The sequence below is a fragment of the Somniosus microcephalus genome, chromosome 4, assembly GCF_052327205.1.
Source record: "Somniosus microcephalus isolate GS21.2 chromosome 4, FLI_Smic_1.0, whole genome shotgun sequence".
In the NCBI taxonomy this organism is placed as follows: Eukaryota; Metazoa; Chordata; class Chondrichthyes; order Squaliformes; family Somniosidae; genus Somniosus; species Somniosus microcephalus.
Genome location: NC_140990.1, coordinates 312819943 through 312842294, shown reverse-complemented (window position 1 = coordinate 312842294; position 22352 = coordinate 312819943). Strand labels below are relative to the sequence as shown.

Genomic DNA, 22352 nt, shown 5'->3' with positions numbered 1-22352 from the left:
CTGTTTGGAGGTCTATATACCACTCCCATTAACGTTTTCTGCCCCATAGTATTTCTCAATTCTACCCATACAGATTCCACATCATCAGAGCTAATATCCTTCCTTACAATTGTGTTAATCCCTTCTTTAACCAGTAATGCTACCCCACCTCCCTTTCCTTTTTGCCTATCTTTCCTGAATATCGAATACCCCTGGATGTTGAGTTCCCAGCCTTGGCCATCCTTGAGCCACGTTTCCGTAATCCCAACCAAATCATATTCGTTTACCTCTATTTGCGCAGCCAATTCATCCACCTTATTACGAATGCTCCTCGCATTAAGAAACAAAGCCTTCAGGCTTGTTTTTTTAACACTCTTAGACCTATTAGAATTATTATTTACTGTGGCCACGTTTGATTTAAACTGTTGATTTCTCTGACTGCCACTTTTGTTTTTCTCCTTCCTATCTTATGCTTTTATCCTTGTTTCACTTTCCTCTGTCTGCCTGCTCAGGTTCCCAACCCCCCTGCCATTTTAATTTAAACCCTCCCCCAGAGCACTAGCAAACACTCCCCCTAGGACATCAGTTCCAGCCCTGCCCAGGTGCAAACTGTCCGGTTTGAACTGGTCCCACCTCCCCCAGAACTGGTTCCAATGTCCCAGGAACTTGAATCCCTCCCCGTTGCACCATTCCTCTAGCCACGTATTCATCTGAAATATCCTTCTATTTCTACTCTGACTAGCACGTGGCGCTGGTAGCAATCCTGAGATTACTACGTTTGAGGTCCTATTTTTTAATTTACCTCCTAACTCCCTATATTCAGCTTTTAGGACCTCATCCCGGTTTTTACCTATATCGTTGGTACCTATATGCACCACGACAACTGGCTGTTCACCCTCCCCTTCCAAGATGTTCTGCAGCCGCTCTGAGACATCCTTGACCCTTGCACCAGGGAGGCAACACACCATCCTGGAGTCTCGTTTGTGCCCGCAGAAACGCCTATCTATTCTGCTTACAATAGAATCCCCTATTACTATAGCTCTACCCCTCTTTTTCCTTCCGTCCTGTGCAGCAGAGCCACCCCTGGTGCCAGGAAGTTGGCTGCTGCTGCTTTCCTCTGATAAGCCATCCCCCCCCAACAGTACTCAAAGTGGTGTATCTGTTTGAGAGGGGGATGTCCACAGGGGACCCCTGCACTACCTGCCTGCGCCTAGTACTCTGCCTGTTGGTCACCCATTCCCTTTCTGCCTGTCCAACCTCTACCTGCGGGGTGTCCAACTCTGTAAACATGCTATTCACGATGTCCCGAGCATCGCGAACGCTCCAGTATGCATCCAATCGCAGCTCCAGTGCCGCAATGCGGTCTATCAGTAGCTGCAGCTGGATGCACTTCCTGCACACGTAGTTGTCAGGGACACAGGAAGTGTCCCTGAGTTCCCACATAGCGCAGGAAGAGCATACCACATGGCCGGGCTGTCCTGCCATGAGTTACCCTTTAATTAATTGAAATTAAATTAAATCAATCAATCCCACTAATTACACTACAGTTAAATGGTTTACCAATAGTCCCTGCTACACCAGAGAGACCTTAGTAACTATAAACCACAGAGTTTAAGTTTAAAAAGAGAGAAATACTCACCAACCAATCACCTACCTGCTTTCTGGTGATGTCACACTTCAATTACTTTTTACTTCTCTCCCTCTGAGCTCGGAGACTGGAGACTGGTACGCCTCACCTGAACTCTGGCGCCCTTTTTAAACCGCCGCTCCGAGTCTCCCGCAGGTCTGCAATGCCGCCGCCTCCGCTGCTGCTGTGGGGCCTCACCTGAACTCTGTACTGCAAGGTACTGCAGCAAATTCCCCCTCCTATACAACCTAAGCGGGCACCCCATTGGTACTGTAAACGGCTCAGTTGTTCACCCATATGTAAATGTCCTAACCCTGGGATATGGGGTGAGGGGCACAGCCATAGGGTGGGTAGAAATTCCACCCTGCCCAAGGTCCATCCCAAAAGACCTCCAGGAGCTCCTGGGTTAGAGTCCATCTGTCAATGGTAATGGCAAAGAATAAAATACAAGAAATAAAATTGACTTTTAGGTGGAACAAGGTGGCCCTCGACTCTTATTCTTTTCAATAAATTCTTTAATTCTTTTCAATTACTGAGGGCAGAACATCAGAAAGTGACCCAAAGGAACCAAACAACTTCAAACTGAAGGGGGAGGGGAGGGGGGAGGAGTAAATAAAGGTTAAAATAAACATCTGACTCAAAAGGACAAACCATTCGTGGGGTGGATTTCCCTCCCCAAACGGACTTCGGGTGGTTGACTGGCAAAATGCGCTGGCTGGCAGCCCAGTAGTCCCAGTGGGAGGTGCAATCCATTTTGAGGGTCAAGCCTCATTACCATCGGGACAGCGGGCTGTGGCCAGAGACTGAGCGCCCCACGGCAGCCCAGCAACTCTGGGCTGCCACAATATCGGGCGGCCTGGCTGCCCCAGAAGCCCGAAGAAAGTGGTTCTGTTGGAGGGAGCCGGAGCAGCAATGGCTTGGAGGAGCACACCTGCTTCTCCCAGCCCCACAAAAATAATTGAAAGTGACTGTCTCCAGGATTTGAGACAAGTCCTGTCCACTATGATGAATTTGGAATCTAATCTGCCACTCTTCTGTTAGCAGAGAACCCTACAGGAATTTCAAGGCCTGCAACTTTAGAGACTTTGGGGCAGAAATTCTGCCGATGCACTAGTGCTTCTCAGGCATTACTGCCGAAGGGGGCTGTGGGCAGCGGAAAATGGGATGAAACTCTGCTCCATTGGGATTATGCCACATGGAGAGGAGGCTGGGAAATTCTGGTGACGAGGCTATGTCTTGGTCTTCCACTGGCCCCCTTGGCTGGGGGAGTTCTTGGACATCCCCAGGAAATTGTGCCCAGTACACCTCCCAATTTCCCCAAAGGAAGCCAAGCCTGCTAAAAGAAACCTTTCATTGCTGGTTCTGCTCCCCTCCTTAACAACAGCAACAACAACTTGCATTTATATAGCACCTTTAACATAGTATAACGTCCCAAGCAATGTTCCCTCCAATCTTGTTTGGGCCGCATGTTCCGTTCAAAATTCTGCGCATGTGTGATTTTTTTCCCCTTTAAAACATTTTCCATTCATACCTTCTGCTTATATTTTTCCATATCCTCTTTATTCTTTTTAGCGAGCTGTTCATATTCAGCATGGGTCTCTTTCAGAGCCTGTTCTAGGTCTGATTTATGTGTATCTGCTTGTTCAAGGTTCTGTAAGTGGTCTACCTTCTTCTGCCAGTAAATGCGCTCCTGTAAGACAAAACATAGGTTAAATCAAGGACCATACAGGCCACTTGGCCCATCATAGTTCATCCCATTGATTTATTGTATGTGAAGCAGTTTGAGAGGTTTGAGCTACAATAAGGTGCGAGATAATTTTTTTTTAACCTTAATTCATCCAGCGTAACACCAGCTGCATTTTGAACCCGCCTAATGTCTTTGACTCTACTACCTAATCTGGCAAATTATTCATCACCTTTTGAATAAAGAGATTCTTTCTAATATCGGTTTTAATTTACTTCCCTTTAATTTAAGTTTATGTCATCTTGTCCTACTGGCCTGACTTCCACCTTGACATCATATTCTGGGTTCAGCATATCTATGCTATTCAACACCTTAGAGTAAATTTAGTGACATGCAGTCTGCGCATATTAGAAAATCATGCCTGCGATTTTCCAAATTGCAATTTGCTTTGGTGGCGAAGAGCCTCACAATTTACCCTTATATATCTTCATTACATCCTTCCTTAACTTTGTTTTCTCTAGACTTAAGCATCTCTAATCTTTTTTCATAGTTTATTTTGTTAAGGGCATCAAGGGATATGGGGCAAAGACGGGTTAATGGAATAGAAGTGCAGATCGACCTTCATATACAGGAAACTTTCGTTTAACTGGAGGTTAAATGTCCGGAAAGCTCTATCCACTGGCAAAATTCAGGAGTCGGTTCAGATAAGTTTTTTTTACTTCTCGTTGCTTTTTTTCTCCAGTCGTGGCTCTGCAAGGTCTAGCTGAAGCTGTTGCTTAGCTACAGAGACGCTTGCAAGCTACGCCAACTGTTTAGAAGCTGTTGCTAAGCAACAGGGTTTGTTGCTTCACACGGAGCTCAGAAGCTCCGTATGTTTTAACATTAGTGCTGGTTTCTCCGGCAGTTTTGATGGAACGGCAACAGCTCGGTCCCGTCAGTGCCGGATACCAGAAAGTTTCCTGCAATTATATGATCTACCATGGCATAGTAGACTCTTGATTAGGTTCAGAGCATGTGGAATCAGGGGACAACAAGCAGAAGAGATCACAAACTGGATTACAAAACAGAAAACGGAGAGTAGGGGTTAAAGGCAGTTACTCAGACTGGCAGAAGGTGGGAAGTGGTGTTCCACAGGGATCAGTGCTGAAACCACCGTTGTTCACCATTTGCATACAGGATTTGGACTCGGGAATCAGAAGTGCAATCAAAATTTGTGGATGGCACAAAATTAGAGGTACAGTTAATACTGAGGAGGATTGCGAAAAAAGTACAAGATGTTAACAAACTTGCAGAATCGGCGTGTAAATGGCAAATTAATTTCAATATAGATAAGTGTGAGGTGGTGCATTTTGGTAGGAGGGATAGGAGGCTACATACTCCTTGGAAAATAAGAGTCCAAATGGGGTAGAGGCGCAAAGTGATTTAGGGTACAGATAGATAAATCATTAAAAGTAGCTACACAGGTTAACAAAGCCATAAAAAGTGCAAACAAAGCATTGGGGTTCATTTCTATAGGAATAGAATTGAAAAGCAGAGAAGTTAGGTTAAACTTATAAAGAACCTTGGTTAGACCACACTTACGAGTGCCGTGCATACTTCTGGTCTCCATAGTACAAAAAGAATATAGAAACACTGGAAAAAGTGCAAAAAAGATTTATAAGGATGATACCAGAACTGAATGGGTAAAACTATCAGGAAAGACTGAACAGGCTGGGCCTCTTTTCTCTACAAAAGTAAAGACTGAGAGGTCTTTAAAATTATGAAGGATTCAATAGGGTAGATGTAGAGAAGATGTTTCCACTTGTAAGAGTCCAATACTAGGGGTCATAAATATAAGATGGTGACTAGTAAATCCAAAGAACTCGGGAGAAACCTCTTTACCCAGAGAATGGCGAGAATGTGGAACTCGCTACCACATGGAGTGGTTGAGGCGAATCGCATAGATGCATTTGCATCTAAGTACATGAGGGAGAAAGGAAGATTTTGATAGGGAGAGATGAAGTAAATAGAGTGGGAGGAGACTCGTGTGGAGCATAAACACCGACATAGACCAGTTGGGCCAAATGGCCTGCTTCTGTGCTGTAAATTCTGTGGGTTAGAAATTCATTGTAGCCAAAGAATGGGCGGTATCAGTAGAGAAGTAGGAGAATTCGTGCCAGACGCTAATGCTTTAGGCTGCACGCAAAGTTCATACTCACTGCTCAAAAAAATGATTGGAGTCCTAATTCAAGTCTTAAAGCCCAAGCTCATTGACGTTACACTCAAAGGGTGGACCAATATCAGGTGCAGTCTAATTGCAAGTCATGATTGCCACAGGCTTTTTTCAGTACTCAAAGTTGAGGTTCATTGATGCTGCAGCACCTCATTCTCAGCATTGCTGGCTGTGCTGCTGCCTCAACAAGCAGAAGTAGGACAAGGAGAAGGAGCCGGAGGACTGAACCAGGTGTACTCATGGTAGATCCACGCCCCGGGGAGAGAGCCCGCAGATTCTGTGATCAAGCATTGGAGGCGTTAGTTTTCGCTGTGGAGAGACGGAGGGTGGTGCTCTACCTGGCAAGTGGCAGGAGGCCCTCGCCGCAAGTCTTCCGCACCATGTGGCGGGAGGTAGCGCAGCACATCTCGGACAGCACTATGGACCCCAGGACCCCCACACAGTGCAGGAAGAAATTTAACGCCTTCACTCGGGTGATCAGGGTTGTTATGTTCATAAATAAATAGACTTTTCATTATGAACAGCTAGCTTGAGCTAGTCATTTATCCTGCCATGTGGACTAGTGTACAGGCATCCATCTTGACTGCTGCCTTGTGGGTAGCCCCACTACTAAACATACAGCTCCACCTAGTGCACCATTCCAGAATGACATGTTACTGATCATTACATCCCCCTTCCTTAGAGGTTAAACAAAATCAATATCAATCAATATCAATCAATCATAACGACATAAACATCTTCACAACAGTCAACACATTTTCAAAGCTTTACTTTATGAACTCTAAGCTTTTCATTCTTTTATTATCGTTTTCTTTGTACTCAAAGATTAAGTCTATCAGGCTTTTTTACTTCACGTGTGGATCTTCTCAGCACAGGTAGGTCTGATGTGTTTTCATGAGAGCCTGTATGTGTGTTTGTGTTAGATTGTTCTGGTGGTGAGTGACAAGGTTCAGTTGCGGCATTGTCATCGATTTGCTCTTGGATAGTTTCTTGTGTTTTCAGGAGGGAACGGCGGTTCCTCCTGAGAATCTGTCCTTCCTCGGTTCTAACAGTGTATGACCTTGGTCCTACTTCCTCAAGAACTGTAGCTTTCCTGTTCCATGCATCTGGATCCTCAATCCTGACAACATCATCCCTTGTCAATGGTTTCAGAGTTTTGGATGACTTGTCATAGTGTGATTTCTGTTTCAGCTTTAACAGTTGAAGTCTCTGTCTCAGTTCCTTACTCTGCTTTTCTTTTGCACAGCAGGGTAGCGTGGTGCGCAACTTGCGACCCATTAGGAGTTCAGCAGGTGAAGAACCACAATCTAAAGGGGAGGCTCGGTAGCTCAGCAGGGCGAGATAAGGATCAGACTTGCTTTCTGTTGCTTTCTTCAGTAGCTGTTTGAGAACTTGAACACCTTTCTCTGCCTTACCATTCGACTGAGCATACAGAGGACTGGATGTGATGTGTTGAAAGTCATAATGTGCTGCAAACTGTTGCCACTCCTTACAGTTGAAGCACGGACCATTGTCGCTAACGGCAATCCTGGGAATTCCATGTCTGGCGAAGATGGTTTTAACATGCATTATGACACTGCTTGCTGATGAGCTTGAGAGCAGCGCCATCTCAGGATAGTTAGAATAGTAGTCAATCACTATTAGATAGTCTTTTTCTTTACCATTCAAATGAAAGAGGTCCATACCAACCTTTTGCCATGGTGCTGTTGGTAAGTCAGCTACTATCATTGGTTCCTTTGCTTGTTTGTTTTGGCGTTTCTGACATGTCTCACATATGCCTATCATGTTCTCAATGTCCTTATTTATGCCAGGCCAATAAACAGTGTCTCTTGCTCTCCTTTTGCATTTTTCAATTCCGAGGTGTCCCTCATGAATCCTTTTGAGCATGTCTTGACGTAGAGCCTGTGGAATGACTATTCTGTTCTGTTTTAGTAATAGTCCACTTGCGACACTTAACTCTAACCTGATGTGATAGTACTTTGGACAGGAACCTTTTGGCCAACCATGATGAATGTTCTCTATTACTGTTTGTAACACTGTATCTTTTACTGTTTCTTCTGCTATTTGCTTTGATTTTGTGTCTGACACGGGCAGCGCAGCAGTGACCATACTCACATAAACATCCACGTCTTCCTCAGTAGAGCTCACATGACTCATTGTGGGTGCTTGGGATAGTGCATCTGCTAACACTATGTGTTTGCCTGGTGTGTAGATCAGTTCAAAGTCATATCTTTGCAGCTTCATCATGAGTCGTTGAATCCTTGGAGACATCTCATTCAGGTTTTTTTTTATGATGGCAACCAGTGGGCTGTGGTCTGTCTCAACTGTAAAGGTGGGAAGTCCATATATGTAGCCATGGAACTTTTCTAGTCCAACTACCAAGCCTAGACATTCCTTTTCAATCTGGGCGTATCGACACTCAGAGTCAGTCATGGACCTGGAGGCATAGGCAACAGCCTTCCAATCTTCACCCTCTGCTTGTAGCAAGACCGCGCCTAGGCCATCTTTTGATGCATCCGTTGACACTTTGATTCTCTTTGTTGGGTCAAAGAAGGTGAGTACAGGTGTGGTTGTCAGCACGTTCATCCACTCTTGTTCATGTCTTTCTGTCCATGCAAACTCATTTGTTTTATGTAGCAGGTCTCGCAGACAGGCTGTCTTGGCTGACAAGTTAGGAATGAACTTTCCAATGAAGTTTATCATCCCCATGATGCGTAACACTCCTTTTTTGTCAGTGGGTCGGGGCATGTTGAGTATGGCGTTTACTTTTTCCATATCTGGCTCTATTCCTTTACCAGATAGATTATCTCCTAGGAAAGTGACTTCCTGGACGCCAAACTGACACTTGGCTTTGTTGAGCTTCAGTCCATTCCGGCGTATGCTCTGTAACACTTTAGTCAGTCTCTCATTGTGTTCTTTCAGTGTGGAGCCCCAGATGATGATGTCATCAACATAGACCCGAACTCCTTCCAGACCTTCAATTATGTGTTCCATCGCTCTATGAAAGATTTCAGATGCAGATATTATCCCGAAAGGCATTCTGGGGAAACAATACCTGCCAAATGGTGTGTTGAAGGTACAGTATTTGGTGCTCTCTTCATCCAGTTTTAGTTGCCAAAATCCTTGTGAGGCATCGAGCTTTGTGAAGTATTTGGCACATGACATTTCACTGGTGATTTCTTCTCGCTTGGGAATCTGGTAGTGTTCACATTTTATGTTTGCATTTAAGTCCTTTGGATCCATGCATACTCTTAGATCATTGTTCTTTTTCTTTACACATACCATGGAGTTAACCCAGTCTGTTGGCTCTTCGACTTTCCTGATGACTCCTAGTGTGGTCATTCTGTCCAGTTCTTTCTTGAGCCGGTCACGCAGGGGTGCTAGAACTCTCCGTGGAGCATGTACCACTGGCTGAGCATTCTCCTTTAGCTGGATCTTGTAAGTGAATGGTAGAACTCCAAATCCTTTGAACACATCCTGGAAATTACTCACTACAGAATCCACTGAGTCATCTGGTCTGCTTATGGCACAGTTTATACGGTAGACTCTCTTGACCAGTTCTAAGTCCTCACAAGCTTTGTCACCTAGTAGTGAATCAAGTCCTTCAGCCACAACAGAAAACATGAGATGATGCACTTTGTCTTTGACTGTCACTTTAAGTCTGCATACACCTAAGCTATCTATTTTCTTTCCATTATAGTTCTTCAGTAGTACTGACTTTTTCTGTATTTTGGGCTTTTCTTTCATATTTTTAATGTCACTCATACTGATTAAGTTTGCTTTTGCCCCAGTGTCTAGTTTCAATGTAACTAATGCTCCATTTACCTGCAGTGGCATCATCCATTTGTCCTGTTTTACTGCATTAACTTTATGTTCAGCATTGTTTATTCCTGAGGGCTGCACATTTTCTGTATCCTTTTCTATATTGTCACGACACCATTCCTACAAAAAATGTCTCACTTAAATCAGTGTCCTCAATCACATTGACTTGTTGCCCTTTCTTTGTTTTTACTTTTGAAAAGCATTGTTTCGCAAAGTGATTCTTTCCATTACATTTTGTGCACATTTTCCCAAACGCTGGGCATTGTCTTGACTGGTGCTGGTAACCACAGCGTTTACAATTAAAAATTCCATCCTCCGATTGCTTTGCATTTCTGTTCTGCCCATGTTTCTTCCCCTCGTAGGACACAGCACCGACAGCAGCACAGTCACTCATTACAGTCGCATCATTATTAATTTCACTGAAAGTCTTTGCGTGCTGCCGAGCTAGCTCACTGGCATGGCATATTTTCACAGCATCCTCCAATGTTAGTTCGGTTTCTCTCAACAAACGTTCCCTGACTTTTTTATCATGAATACCAAACACAATCTGGTCATGAATCATGGATGATTTCAGTTCAGAGAAATTACATGTCTGTGCTTTCAGTTTCAGATCGGTCACAAAGCTATCAAAAGTCTCATTTTGCTGCTGTGTCCGTGAATGGAACACGTACCTCTCATAGGTCTCGTTCTTTTTGGGAGAACAATGTGTATCAAACTTCTTTAGCACATCGTCCATTTTTTCTCTGTCCTCCTCTTGATCAAATACAAACGTATTAAGTACCTCTATCACCTGCGGGCCTGTAACCGTGAGCAGTAACGCTATTTTCCTTGCGTCTGGCATCGTACCGAACCCGATGGCGGCAATGTAGAGTTCGAATTGTTGTTTGAAAGTCCGCCAATTGCAGTCGACATTCCCCGTGAGTTTCAAACCCTCCGGTGGCTTCAAATTCTCCATGTCGCGTTTCACAATATTCAGCAGATATTACCAATCCTGGTACCATGTTATGTTCATAAATAAATAGACGTTTTCATTATGAACAGCTAGCTTGAGCTAGTCATTTATTCAGCCATGTGGACTAGTGTACAGGCATCCATCTTGACTACTGCCTTGTGGGTAGCCCCACTACTAAACATACAGCTCCACCTAGTGCACCATTCTAGAATGACATGTTACTGATCATTACAAGGGTGAGTCAATGCTTCAACAAATGCTACATACCACCGTCTGAACCACAGTCTTCACACACTGCCCAAATCACCACACCCCCAGCATTCATCTACTAACAATCTCTACCTACCAACACTCTCACCCACATCTCACACCTTGCACACAATGACAGCTATTCAACTATGAGAGGCACATCCACCAAATACATTGCTTCACACTCACTCACACACTTTCCTTTCTCTTGCAGGCCAAGGTGGCTCACAACAGGAGGGAGCTGGAGAATACAGTGCTGCAGATTATTGGGTGCCAGGTGGTGGGCGCCATGGCCACTGGCGACGTTGAGCCCCTTAGGGACAACAACGGTATGTTCATCCTGACTCCTTCTTCTCACATCCCACTTCCCCCTCACCCCATAAGGATTTCGCACTTTCCGGCTAATCATGCTGTATGCATGCATTTCTCCCTTCCCCTCCTCTCACCTTAACCCGACTCTTGTGCCTTTAGGCATTCAGATAATCAGCAAGCACCTGAGCAGCCTGTCCCTGAGGGCACCATAGAGAGCGAGGCAGGAGAAGAGGAGGAGGAAGAACATACCACATCACTGCATCTCTCATCCGCAGGCACCAGCTCAGATACTGGCACTACGTGTCCTTTAGAGGCTAGTATAGTAGCGGGATCTGCACAGAGTGAGGCACCGGAGGCGAGTGGGCTGCAGCAAGGCCAGGGGGAAAAGGGTAGCTCAGGGGCCAGCTCCCAAGATGGTGAGTTCGCACATGAGTTCTGCTGTACAGGACTCAGAGGAGGAGCTGGATGGGGAGGCGTTTAGAAGAAGGGTGATGGGCATGCACACGGAGATGATAGGTGCAATGGCAAGGGTGCCCGAGAGCCTCTCGGCAATGGGGAGGAGTGTAGTGGAGTCCACCTCCAACATTGTACAAGGCTCTGTACACACCATGGAGCCCATCATTTCCGGTCTGCAAAGGATGGTAGACTCCCTGAGAGACCGTGGCGACCCAGACTTGATGCCGTGTGTGATGGGCAATCTGGCAACTTCCATTGCAGCACAGGCGGAAGCGACGCAATGTCTTAGTACTGTAATGCAATCTATGCTTTGTTGCATCCAATCTCAGACTGCTCTCATGCAGTCTCCGCTTGATGCCACGCAAGCTCTGACTGCTGCCACTGTTGCTAGGTCTACCACCGTCAACCAAGGCTTTCATGGTGTCGCAGCAGGCCAGCAATCTGTGCTCCAACAGATTGCTAGGGATGCAGAGATGCTGCCCCAAGGGAGTGGCAGTGGGTCAGTGGAGCAGGAACCTGCTGTCCTCTCTCAGGACAACAGCATTCCTGCACCCACCACTGCCACTGCCCATGTCACTGCCTGTCATCCAGCCAGCCCAGACTGTTGCTGCCCATGCTGAGGTGGTGCAGTCTACAGCAGGGCCTTCCAGGCCCAGAGCTGGTCGAAGGAGTCTTGCAAGGCCATCTGAAGTCTCCCGCACGGACACTCAGCAGGCTTCCACCAGCCCTGCTGCAGCCACTGGGCCAACACTTCGCAGGAGCACTAGAGTAGGCAAAGGCACAGTAACGAGAGGCACTAAGAGATTGCACAAGGGTGATTAGTTAATATTTTTGATGTAAATATATGTTCCTTGATTTTTGATAAATTTATTAATTCACTTACCATTCTTTTGTGGTGTCTGTCATTTCAGCTTGGCAGTGTGAAAGGGCCTGCGAGAGGGATGGAATGATGGGGGATGTGGGCTTTAAGTCATCCTGGTGTGAGGCTTGAGATCTGTTTGGAGGAGGTGGCAGAGTTCTGTGACCAGCTCCTTGGTGAGGCGGAGCCATCTAATACACTGCTCCTTGCTTCATTGAAGGTAGGAGAAGTGATTTCGGAATACCCTCGGAGGGTAAGGACGCCTGGTGAGAGCACTGATGTTCCTCCTCATCTCTCTGCGCACATGTTCCCGTCATTCTCGCTGCCTACACTCGTTCCACTGTAGATCCTGGAGGGCGAGGTGGCATGGCAGTACAACGCCCACTAATGTTACCAAGTATAACAGTTCGATTTGAAGAATAAATGTAGCTACTTTTTAGTTGGCACAACACTCCTGATACAAAAGAACCTTTAAATTACTGAATGAAACTGTTGGGAGTATGTGAGACTGAGAAGAAACCACTGAAACGGACAGCTGCGAGTCATTACTGATGATGCCTTTAAATAACGTCCCTGGAGCTGGCTTCCTGGTGCTTCACACCAGCTGTCCCTGCCGGTGTTTACTCCAGGCACTAAGGTAGGTGGCGACAATCAATTTTGCAGATCGGGCGGTCAGTGAGCGTTGCACACTCATCTCAATCACATGACATCACTGCAGGAGTTCCTCAGGGCAGTGTCCTAGGCCCAACCATCTTCAGCTGTTTCATCAATGACCTTCCCGCCATCATAAGGTCAGAAGTGGGGATGTTCGCTGATGATTGCACACTGTTCAGCACCATTCGAGACTCGTCAGATACTGACACAGTCCGTGTCCATATGCAGCAAGACCTGGACAACATTCAGACTTGGGCTGACAAGTGGCAAGTAACATTCGCACCACACAAGTGCCAGGCAATGACCATCTCCAACAAGCGAGACTCTAACCATCTCCCCTTGACATTCAATGGCATTACCATCGCTGAATCCCCCACTATCAACATCCTGGGGGTTACCATTGATCAGAAACTGAACTGGACCAGCCATATAAATACTGTGGCTACAAGAGCAGGCCAGAGGCTGGGAATTCTGCGGCGAGTGTCTCACCTCCTGACTCCCCAAAGCCTTTCCACCATCTACAAGGCACAAGTCAGGAGTGTGATGGAATACTCTCCACTTGCCTGGATGAGTGCAGCTCCAACAACACTCAAGAAGCTCGACACCATTCAGGATAAAGCAGCCCACTTGATTGGCACTCCATCCATCACCTTCAACATTCACTCCCTCCACCACCGGCACACTGTGGCTGCAGTGTGTACCATCTACAAGATGCACTGCAACAACTCGCCAAAGCTCCTTCAACAGCACCTTCCAAACCCACGACCTCTACCACTTAGAAGGACAAGGGCAGCAGACGCATGGGAACATTACCACCTACAAGTTGCCCTCCAAGCCACACACCATCCTGACTTGGACCTGTATCGCTGTTCCTTCACTGTCGCTGGGCCAAAATCCTGGAACTCCCTTCCTAACAGCATTGTGGGTGTACCTACACCATATGGACTGCAGCGGTTCAAGAAGGCAGCTCACCACCATCTTCTCAAGGGCAATTAGGGATGGGCACTAAATGCAGGCCTAGCCAGCGACGCCCATATCCCAAAAATGAATTTAAAAAAAACTGACGTCGCGACCCACCTGGCGTTGGGGCTCCCGCCAATAACTGTTACCGGCAGCGCTACGGGGGGGGGGGGGGGTGTGAAGGGAAGAACGGGATTCGGCATGCACGGCTGGATTCATCTCGCCCTGGCGATAATGCTCTGGTGCCCCGTTAGTGCCTCCCACTAGCGCCAGCAGACGGCACTAAGGGGACAAATTTTCCCCCCTATGTAATTAAATAGCGGAACAGGCATAAGGGGCTGATTGGCCTACTCCTGTTCCTATATTCCTATTGCACTTGGGATCCATCTTGTTCTACTCTGCATATATGTCTCTTGAAGTATGGTGCCCAAAATATTATGCAGTGCACAAGAACATACGAAATAGGAGCAGGAATAGGCCACTTGGCCCCTCGAGCCTGCTCCACCATTCAATAAGATCATGGCTGATCTTGGGCTCAAAGCCTCTTCCCTGCCTGCTCCCCATAACCCTTCACTCCCTTATCTTGCAAAAATCTGTCTATCTCCACCTTAGATGTATTTAATGACCCAGCCTCCACGGCTCTCCGAGGCAGAGAATTACAGATTTACGACCCCGAGAAGAAATTCCTCCTCATCTCAGTTCTAAAAGGGCGACCCTTTATTCTAAAACTGTGCTCCCGAGGGGAAACATCCTCTCTGCATCTACCTTCTCGAGCCCCCTCAGTATCTTATATGTTTCAATAAGATCACCTCTTGTTCTTCTAAATTCCAAAGAATATAGGCCCAGCCTGCTCAACCTTTCCTCATAAGTCAACCCCCTCATCTCTGGAATTAACCTCGTGAATCATCTCTGAACTGCCTCCAATGCAAGTATATCCTTCCTTAAATAAGGAGACCAAAATTGTACACAGTACTCAAGGTGCGGTCTCACCAATACCCTGTACAGTTGTAGCAGGACTTCCCTGTTTTTATACTCCAACCCCCTAGAAATAAAGGCCAACATTCCATTTGCCTTTTTGATTACTTGCTGTACCTGCATGCTAACTTTTTGTGTTTCATGCACAAGGACCCCCAGGTCCCTCTGAACTACAGCATTTTGTAATCTCTCTCCATTTAAATAATAATTTGCTTTTTTATTTTTCCTGCCAAAGTGTATAACCTCGCACTTTCCCACATTATACTCCATCTGCCAAATGTTTGCCCACTCACTTAGCCTGTTTACATCCCTTTGCAGGTTCTTTGAATCCTCTGCACAACTTGCTTTCACACCCATCTTTGTATCATCTGCAAACTTGGCTACATTACACTCGGTCCCTTCATCCAAGTCATTAATGTAGATTGTAAATAGTTGCGGCCCCAGCACCGATCCCTGTGGCACCCCACTAGTTACCGTTTGCCAACCGGAAAATTACCCATTTATCCCGACTCTCTGCTTTCTGTTAGTTAGCCAATTCTCTATCCATCCATGCTAATATATTACCCCCAACTCCGTGAGCTCTTAACTTATGCAGTAACCTTTTATGTGGCACCTTATCGAATGCCTTCTGGAAATCCAAATACACTACATCTACTGGTTCACCTTTGAGGATGTAACGAGCAGGGTGGACAAAGAACTCCAGCAAGTTTGTTAAACATGATTTCCCTTTCATAAAACCATGCTGACTCTGCTTGACTGCATTATGATTTTCCAAATGCCCTGCTACTGCTTCCTTAATGAAGGACTCCAGCATTTTCCCAATGACAGATGTTAGGCTAAGTGGTCTATAGTTTCCTGCTTTCTGTCTCCCTCCTTTTTTAAATAGGGGTGTTACATTTGCGGTTTTTCAATCCGCTGGGACCTCTCCAGAGTCCAGGGAATTTTGGTATATTGCAACCAATGCATCCACTATCTCTGCTGCCACTTCTTTTAAGACCCTGGGATGCAGGCCATCTAGTCCAGGGGACTTGTCGTCTTTTAGTCCCATTATTTTACCAAGTACTATTTCCCTAGTGATAGTGATTGTCTTTAGTTCCCCCCTCCCTGTGGCCCCTTGATTATCCATTATTGGGATGTTGTTAGTGTCTTCTAAAGTGAAGACAGATACAAAATATTTGTTCAGAGTCTCTGCCATTTCCCCGTTCCCCATTATTAATTCCCCAGTCTCATCCTCTAAGGGACCAACGTTTACTTTACCTACCCTCTTCCTTTTTATATACCTGTAGTAGCGCTTACTATCTGTTTTAATGTTTCTTGCCAGTTTTCTCTCATAATTCATCTTCTCTCTATTATTTCTTTAGTCATCCTTTGTAGGTTTTTAAAAATTTCCCAATCCTCTGGTCTCTCACCAATCTTGGCAACATTGTATACCTTCATTTTCAATTTGATACCATCCTTTACTTCCTTAGTTAGCCACGGATGGTGCTCCCAGAGGTGTCGTTTGACCAGTGCATTATAAAGCCTCAGGATATCCCTGAGGGTTATGGGGTTATAACTGACATAATAAAACTCACTAAGCACTTGGTTTGAGCATAAAGCAAGGCTTTAATCAACTTGTTTCAGAACATGGAAGTCTAGTTGTACTTCACTAGTTCCTTGTCTTACAAAATGTCCCTGGCAAGCTGGGGGCGACGCCCGAGTATTTATACTCCTTGGACGGCGCCACCAGCTGGCTGTCCAGCGTTATTTCACGAGTAGTTTCTTGATGAATGATGAGATTTATAACATTCTTCCTGCCTAAAAGATTTGGAAGTCTGACGACTTCCTCTTAGCGGATCAGGCGGACCACGAATAGCCGCAGTCTTTTAGATTTTTGTTTATGGCTAGAAGGCACGTCTCCCCGGACCGTGTCTTGGTCCCTGGGCCGCTTGATCTGTACCGGTGGATCGACAGGGCCAGTGTTGCTCTGATCGACTCAAGGGAGGCTGGGGAGATCGTGACTCCGGGTGCGGGTCCCCACAGGTGCAGAACTGGCTTCATCCTGTTGGATAGCCGGGGATTGACCGGTGTCCTGACCTCGGGTGGCCATCCCACGGGGAGCGCTCGGCTCCCCGAGTGGATCCAGTGGGGCAGCTGGCAGACCTCTCGATGCCCCAGGTAGGGCGTCATCTTTGGGGGAGCGCAGAGTGTCGGCATCATCCCCGTGGGTCCCTCTATCGGTTGGGTCCGTGGAACCGGCCGGACAGGGAGCCAGGTCCCAGAGCGAAACGGTGGACTCCCGGCCATCAGGGTACCGCACGTGCGGTTGACGTCTGTGAGTTCTACCTCGTCGACGAGATGATCGGTTTTAGATGATCGGACGAATCTTCGGAGCAGCACGGGGCCGGGAGCTGCCAACCATGACGGTAGAGACGTCCCATGGGTGGAGCGACGCTGGAAGCTGAAGAATCGCTCGTGAGGTGTGACATTGGTAGACGTAGAAAGGAGAGACCTGATGGAATGCAACACGTCAGGGAGCATAGTTTCCCACTGCTGGTCTGGTAGGTTGCGTGACCTCAGCGCAAGACAAACAGCGTTCCAAATGATAGTGTTGTATCTCTCAACCTGTCCGTTACCGATGGGATGGTACGGTGTCGTTTTACTTGTGGCGATTCCCCGTTGGGAGAGATAACTTTTGAGTTCGCTTGACATGAAGGAAGGACCCCGATCAGAGTGGATGAAATTGCCGTATCGCAAAGGGAAAATACTTGATCAAGGCATTTGATCACTGTGGAAGTAAGCATAATGGGACAGGGGAAAGCAAAGGGAAAGTGTGAATATTCGTCCACCATAGTCAGTAAGTAGGTGTTTCGCGTTGAGGAAGGCAATGGCCCTTTAAAGTCAATGCCGAGTCGCTGCATTGCGTGTATGAGCGAGCCATCTGATGGACGGAAGAATTGCGGTTTTAATTCCACACAAATTCTACAGGAGGAGCACGTTCTTTTCACATCTTCTGTAGAAAATGGGAGATTTTTAGATCGCACAAAGTGCAACATACGGGTAACGCCAGGATGGCATAAGTCAGTATGAAGATCCGCCAGAGTCGAAGTTGACATAGAAGAGCAGAATGCCCGCGTGAGGGTATCCGGGGCCACATTCTCTTTGCCGGGTCGATAATGTATGGTGCATCCAAAGGCAGCCAATTCCATCCTCCAGAGTTGTATTTTGTTATTCTTGATCTTAGTGCGTTTCCGGTTATCCAGCATAAAGGCCATGGAGCGCTGATCGGTTATAAGTGTGAAATGGCAACGAGCGAGAAAATGACTCCATTTACATACAGCTTCGATGATGGCCATAGCCTCCTTCTCGACAGGAGGATAATGGAGCTCGCTACCCTGCAAAGTTCTGCACAGAAATGCAACGGGTCGACCACCTTGATTCAAGGTAGCAGAGATCGCCACATCCGATGCATCGCACTCGACCACAAAAGGAAGATTTTCAGCAATGGAACGAAGCGTGGCTTTTTCCAGTTGTCGCTTGAGGAGGTTGAAAGTTGAAATAGCCGTTGCCGCTAATGGAAATGACTTTGCGTGAAGCAGGGGCTGGATCTTGTCGGAGAAGTGGGGTATCCATTTCGCATAATAGGCGAACATGCCGAGTGCCCGACGAAGAGAGCAGAGATTCGTAGGGGGAGGGAGCTCCTGAAGTGGACGAAGTCACTCCGGATCCGGTTTGATGACACTGTTGCCCACCCAGTAGCCAAGGATGTTGACTGATGGTACTGATATCACAGATTTGGACTCATTTAAGGTTAAGTTGCGACGATGGAGAACGTCAAAACATTTCTGGAGGTTGGCATCATGCTCCTTCCGATCATGACCAGCAATGGTGATATTATCCAGATATGGAAAAGTGTCCGTTAAGTTCTCCTGTTTGACTAGGCTATCCATTGCCCGTTGAAAGATGGCCACCCCATTGGTGACCCCAAATGGATGGCGACAAAACTGGTAAAGTCGACCATTGGCCTCAAAGGCCGTATACTTCTTGTCAGAGTCCTTTAACGGCACTTGATGATATGCGCTCTTTAAATCAAAAGTTGAAAATACCTTGTAGTTGGCAAGGTTATTGACCATGTCATCGATGCGTGGTAGTGGGTAGGCATCCAGGTCGGTATACTGGTTAATAGTTCGCGAGTAATCGATACAAAGACGTTTCTTGTGTTGCTTCAGAGAATTTTTAACAATGACGACTTGAGCCCGCCAGGAAGATGAACATGGCTCAATGATACCATCAGCTAGAAGGCGAGAGATTTCTGTCTCGATAAAGGATCGACCATCTTGGCTGAAACGTCGTGATTTAGTGATTATGGGCTTACATCGGGGGCAAAGATTGGCAAACAAGGAGGGCTCGTCGAGCGAAGCCGCCGAAAGCGCACAAAACGGTACTTTGGAAATAGTAAGCTCCGGCTTTGACCCTCCAAACTCGAAAGTGAGTCTTTTGTGTTGTTTCTGGAAATCCTGTCCCAGGAGCACATCACTGCATAGGTTCTTGAGCACCCCGAGCCGGGTGGAGAAATAAGTGCGGCCATTGAGAATAAGGTCGACAAGACAAAAGCCAGAAGAATTGGTGGTCAGTGTCATCAGCGCCATTGCAATTTCCCTGTCCGAGGGGTAAATACACAGTTTTAACTTACTGACAGCCCGCTCACTAATGAAGCTGTCAGAGCTGCATGAGTCGATTAGTGCACTCAAAATGTGTCCATTTACCGGAACCTTCGTGACTGCATGGGACAGACTTTGGGGAAAAACAGCTGTGATGGGAGGAGGGGCAGTTTTACCCATGACCGCTGTAACCTTAGTAGTGGTTCTTGGGGGAGGAGCAGTTTTATAGATTGCAGCTGTAACCTTAGTAGTGGCTCTTGGGGGGGGGGGGGGAGCAGTTTTATAGATAGTAGCTGCAAAACTAACAGGAGCTCTCAACTGGTATACCTTAGAAAAGTGGCCTTTCTTACTAACAGCGGCTCTTGACTGGCGTATCTTAGAAAAGTGACCTTTCTTGCTGCAATGATTACGAGCAGGACAAAATTTCCTATAATGGAACGCACTTCCACAGAAGAAACACTTCCTTCCAGATTGCCAAGATGCCGCTAGGGCGGGGTCGTCATCAGTGTAGGTTTCTAGGGTAGGATTGTCATCAGCCGGGTTGGAGTCGTCATCCATGAGAGCTTCCACCCGAGGCCTAGCGAAAGAGTCACTAAAAGTGATAGCAGCAGCCCGTGCACGTGGTGAAAGATAGCTGTCTACATTCCTCTTTGCTAAGTCCAGAGAACATGCCTGGTCATAGGCAGCCTGTAACTTGAGGGTTTTATTCTCCAACAGGCGCTGACGTATGAAGGGAGACGCAATCCCATTAATAAAGGAATCACGAATTAACTCCTCCTGGTACTGCTCAGCTGTAACAGCTTTAAGATTACAATCCTTGCTGAGCCTGTGAAGTTTCTGAAGGAATTCGTCAAGTGATTCCCCGGGTTGTTGTAGAGTTGTGGCCAGTAGATGCCGAGCAAAAATTTCATTTGGGGACTTGACACATAGCTGCTGTAGTATTTGGATAGCGGAATCATAGTCTACACAGTCTTCGATATAATCAAACACATGAGGGGATACATAATTAGCAAGCATTCGTAACTTGTTAGGAACATTCTCACCACACTCCTCAAGGAAGTTGCTAAAGGTACGATGCCAGTGTTTCCATACCTTAGCGGCTGTAAGTGAATTCGGGTCCAGGTCGAGACGGGCGGGTCTGAGAAGTTTCTCCATGATGGATCGATTACTTGTCTGAGTTCCCTTCTACGGTTCGAGTCGTAGCTGGCTGTTCCCGAATCACCCAAAGCGTGGAGTCGATATCAAGTTGATTAAATTGACGTAATAAAACTCACTACGCACTTGGTTTGAGCATAAAGCAAGGCTTTAATCAACTTGTTTCAGAACATGGAGGTCTAGTTGTACTTCACTAGTTCCTTGTCTTACAAAATGTCCCTAGCAAGCTGGGGCCGACGTCCGAGTATTTATACTCCTTGGACGGCGCCACCAGCTGGCCGTCCAGCGTTATTTCGCGAGTAGTTTCTTGATGAATGATGAGATTTATAACAATAATAACTATATAACTTATACTGCACAACTCTGGCTATGTATCCTAACACGCAATTTTATTTTTTATTGACTTCTCCACTCTGTCTCAAAATTAATAGCATTGAGTCTATTGTTACTCGCAGGTCCTTTCCAAGTTTCTGTGTTCATTCTAGTCCCTTCATTGTATAACTATCAACCTATATGCAATATGAAACATCTTTTTCCATTTGTTTGCCAACTGCTTAACTGATTTAAATCATTCTGCTACTTGATGTGTATCTTTTAAGTGCAAATTTATCAACTTTACACTTGGTTTCTGCATCGAGAGCACCCCATTTAACACCTCCTTCGAGTCAGAGACTATAGGGTGGATATTTCTTTAGGCCCGCACGGAGCTTGCGTCCCAACCAGGATCCCTCCACAGGCAGTTTGCCCATTTTATACGGATGAATGTTGAGCCTTTTTTCTCGTTGGCAGCAGCTCACAGGTAAGTCCCGGGGGGAGTGCAATTGGGATCACGCCTGCTCTTCCTGGCTCCACATGAACAAACAACCTTTTTGTCAGCGCTGCTTACTAGGCCCAACGCCTGCTCTGCTCAGGGCAAACCAATTTCCTTGAGTGGTCCTAAATCCGGTGTTAGGCCCCTCATTAGCATATGCAAGGAGTCTAACGTATGTTTTAGGCGGCCGCCCCAAACACCTGAGAAATAGCTCGACCCAATATTGGGTTGGAAATCCATCAGGCATCCTTGCGGTGCAGGATGTTGGTCCCCTAAAATTGGCCCTTGTGGTGCCCATTTTCTACCCCTACACCTCCCACAATTACTGTTTCCTATTTTTTTCCCCCACCTTCTTATCCAGTCCCATGTATACCCTGAAATCTCATGATTTTTAGTTTTATTAGGAGTCTTTCATGTGGTACCTTGTCAAAGGCTTTCCAAAAGGCTATTATTGACTTTATTTTAAAATCCTCAAAGAAGTCAAGGAACTTGTCACAGAGACCTGTCTTTCTGAATCCAAGCCACTTGATTATTAAATTATGCTATATATTTTACTCACTACTGATGGTAGACCAATAATCCTGTAGTTGTGGGTTCAGATTTGCCTCTCCCCCACCCCTTCCCTTTTTAGGTACCACATTTTCTTATTTCCAATCTAAAAGCACAAAGTTCAAAAGGGTAGAGGGTAAATTCTATATTATATTAGGTTAGGCAAAGGCTCCACTTGCGTAGTTAAACAACCATGATCAACAAATGTGGCAAGAGACAACATTAAGCAAAAGAAAAATAGCTGCAAGGGGTATCGAAGCAAACACCAAAAGTTATCAATATATTAAGAGAAAGAGAGTGGTAATGGGGAATGTGGGCCCATTAAAGACAGATGCAGGCAAGATTCTAATGGATAAGGCGGCAATAGCTAGCTTGTTAAATGAAAAAAATTACCCATTTCCCCCCCCCAAAGTTAACACCAAAAACGGGTGGGTTGGGGTCAGGTGGGAGGTATAA

At 46.2% G+C, this 22352-nt stretch overlaps 1 protein-coding gene across 3 annotated transcripts in view; it reads right to left on the bottom strand.

Moving 5' to 3' along the window:
- Positions 1-22352, bottom strand: part of LOC147120603 (desmin-like) — a 149425-nt gene that overhangs the window by 70895 nt on the left and 56178 nt on the right. For all 3 annotated transcript variants that reach the window (XM_085986732.1, XM_085986733.1, XM_085986731.1), the window contains one exon: positions 3138-3296. In XM_085986732.1, the coding sequence (XP_085842858.1) occupies positions 3138-3296 (159 nt within the window). The remainder of the gene's footprint in view (positions 1-3137; positions 3297-22352) is intronic.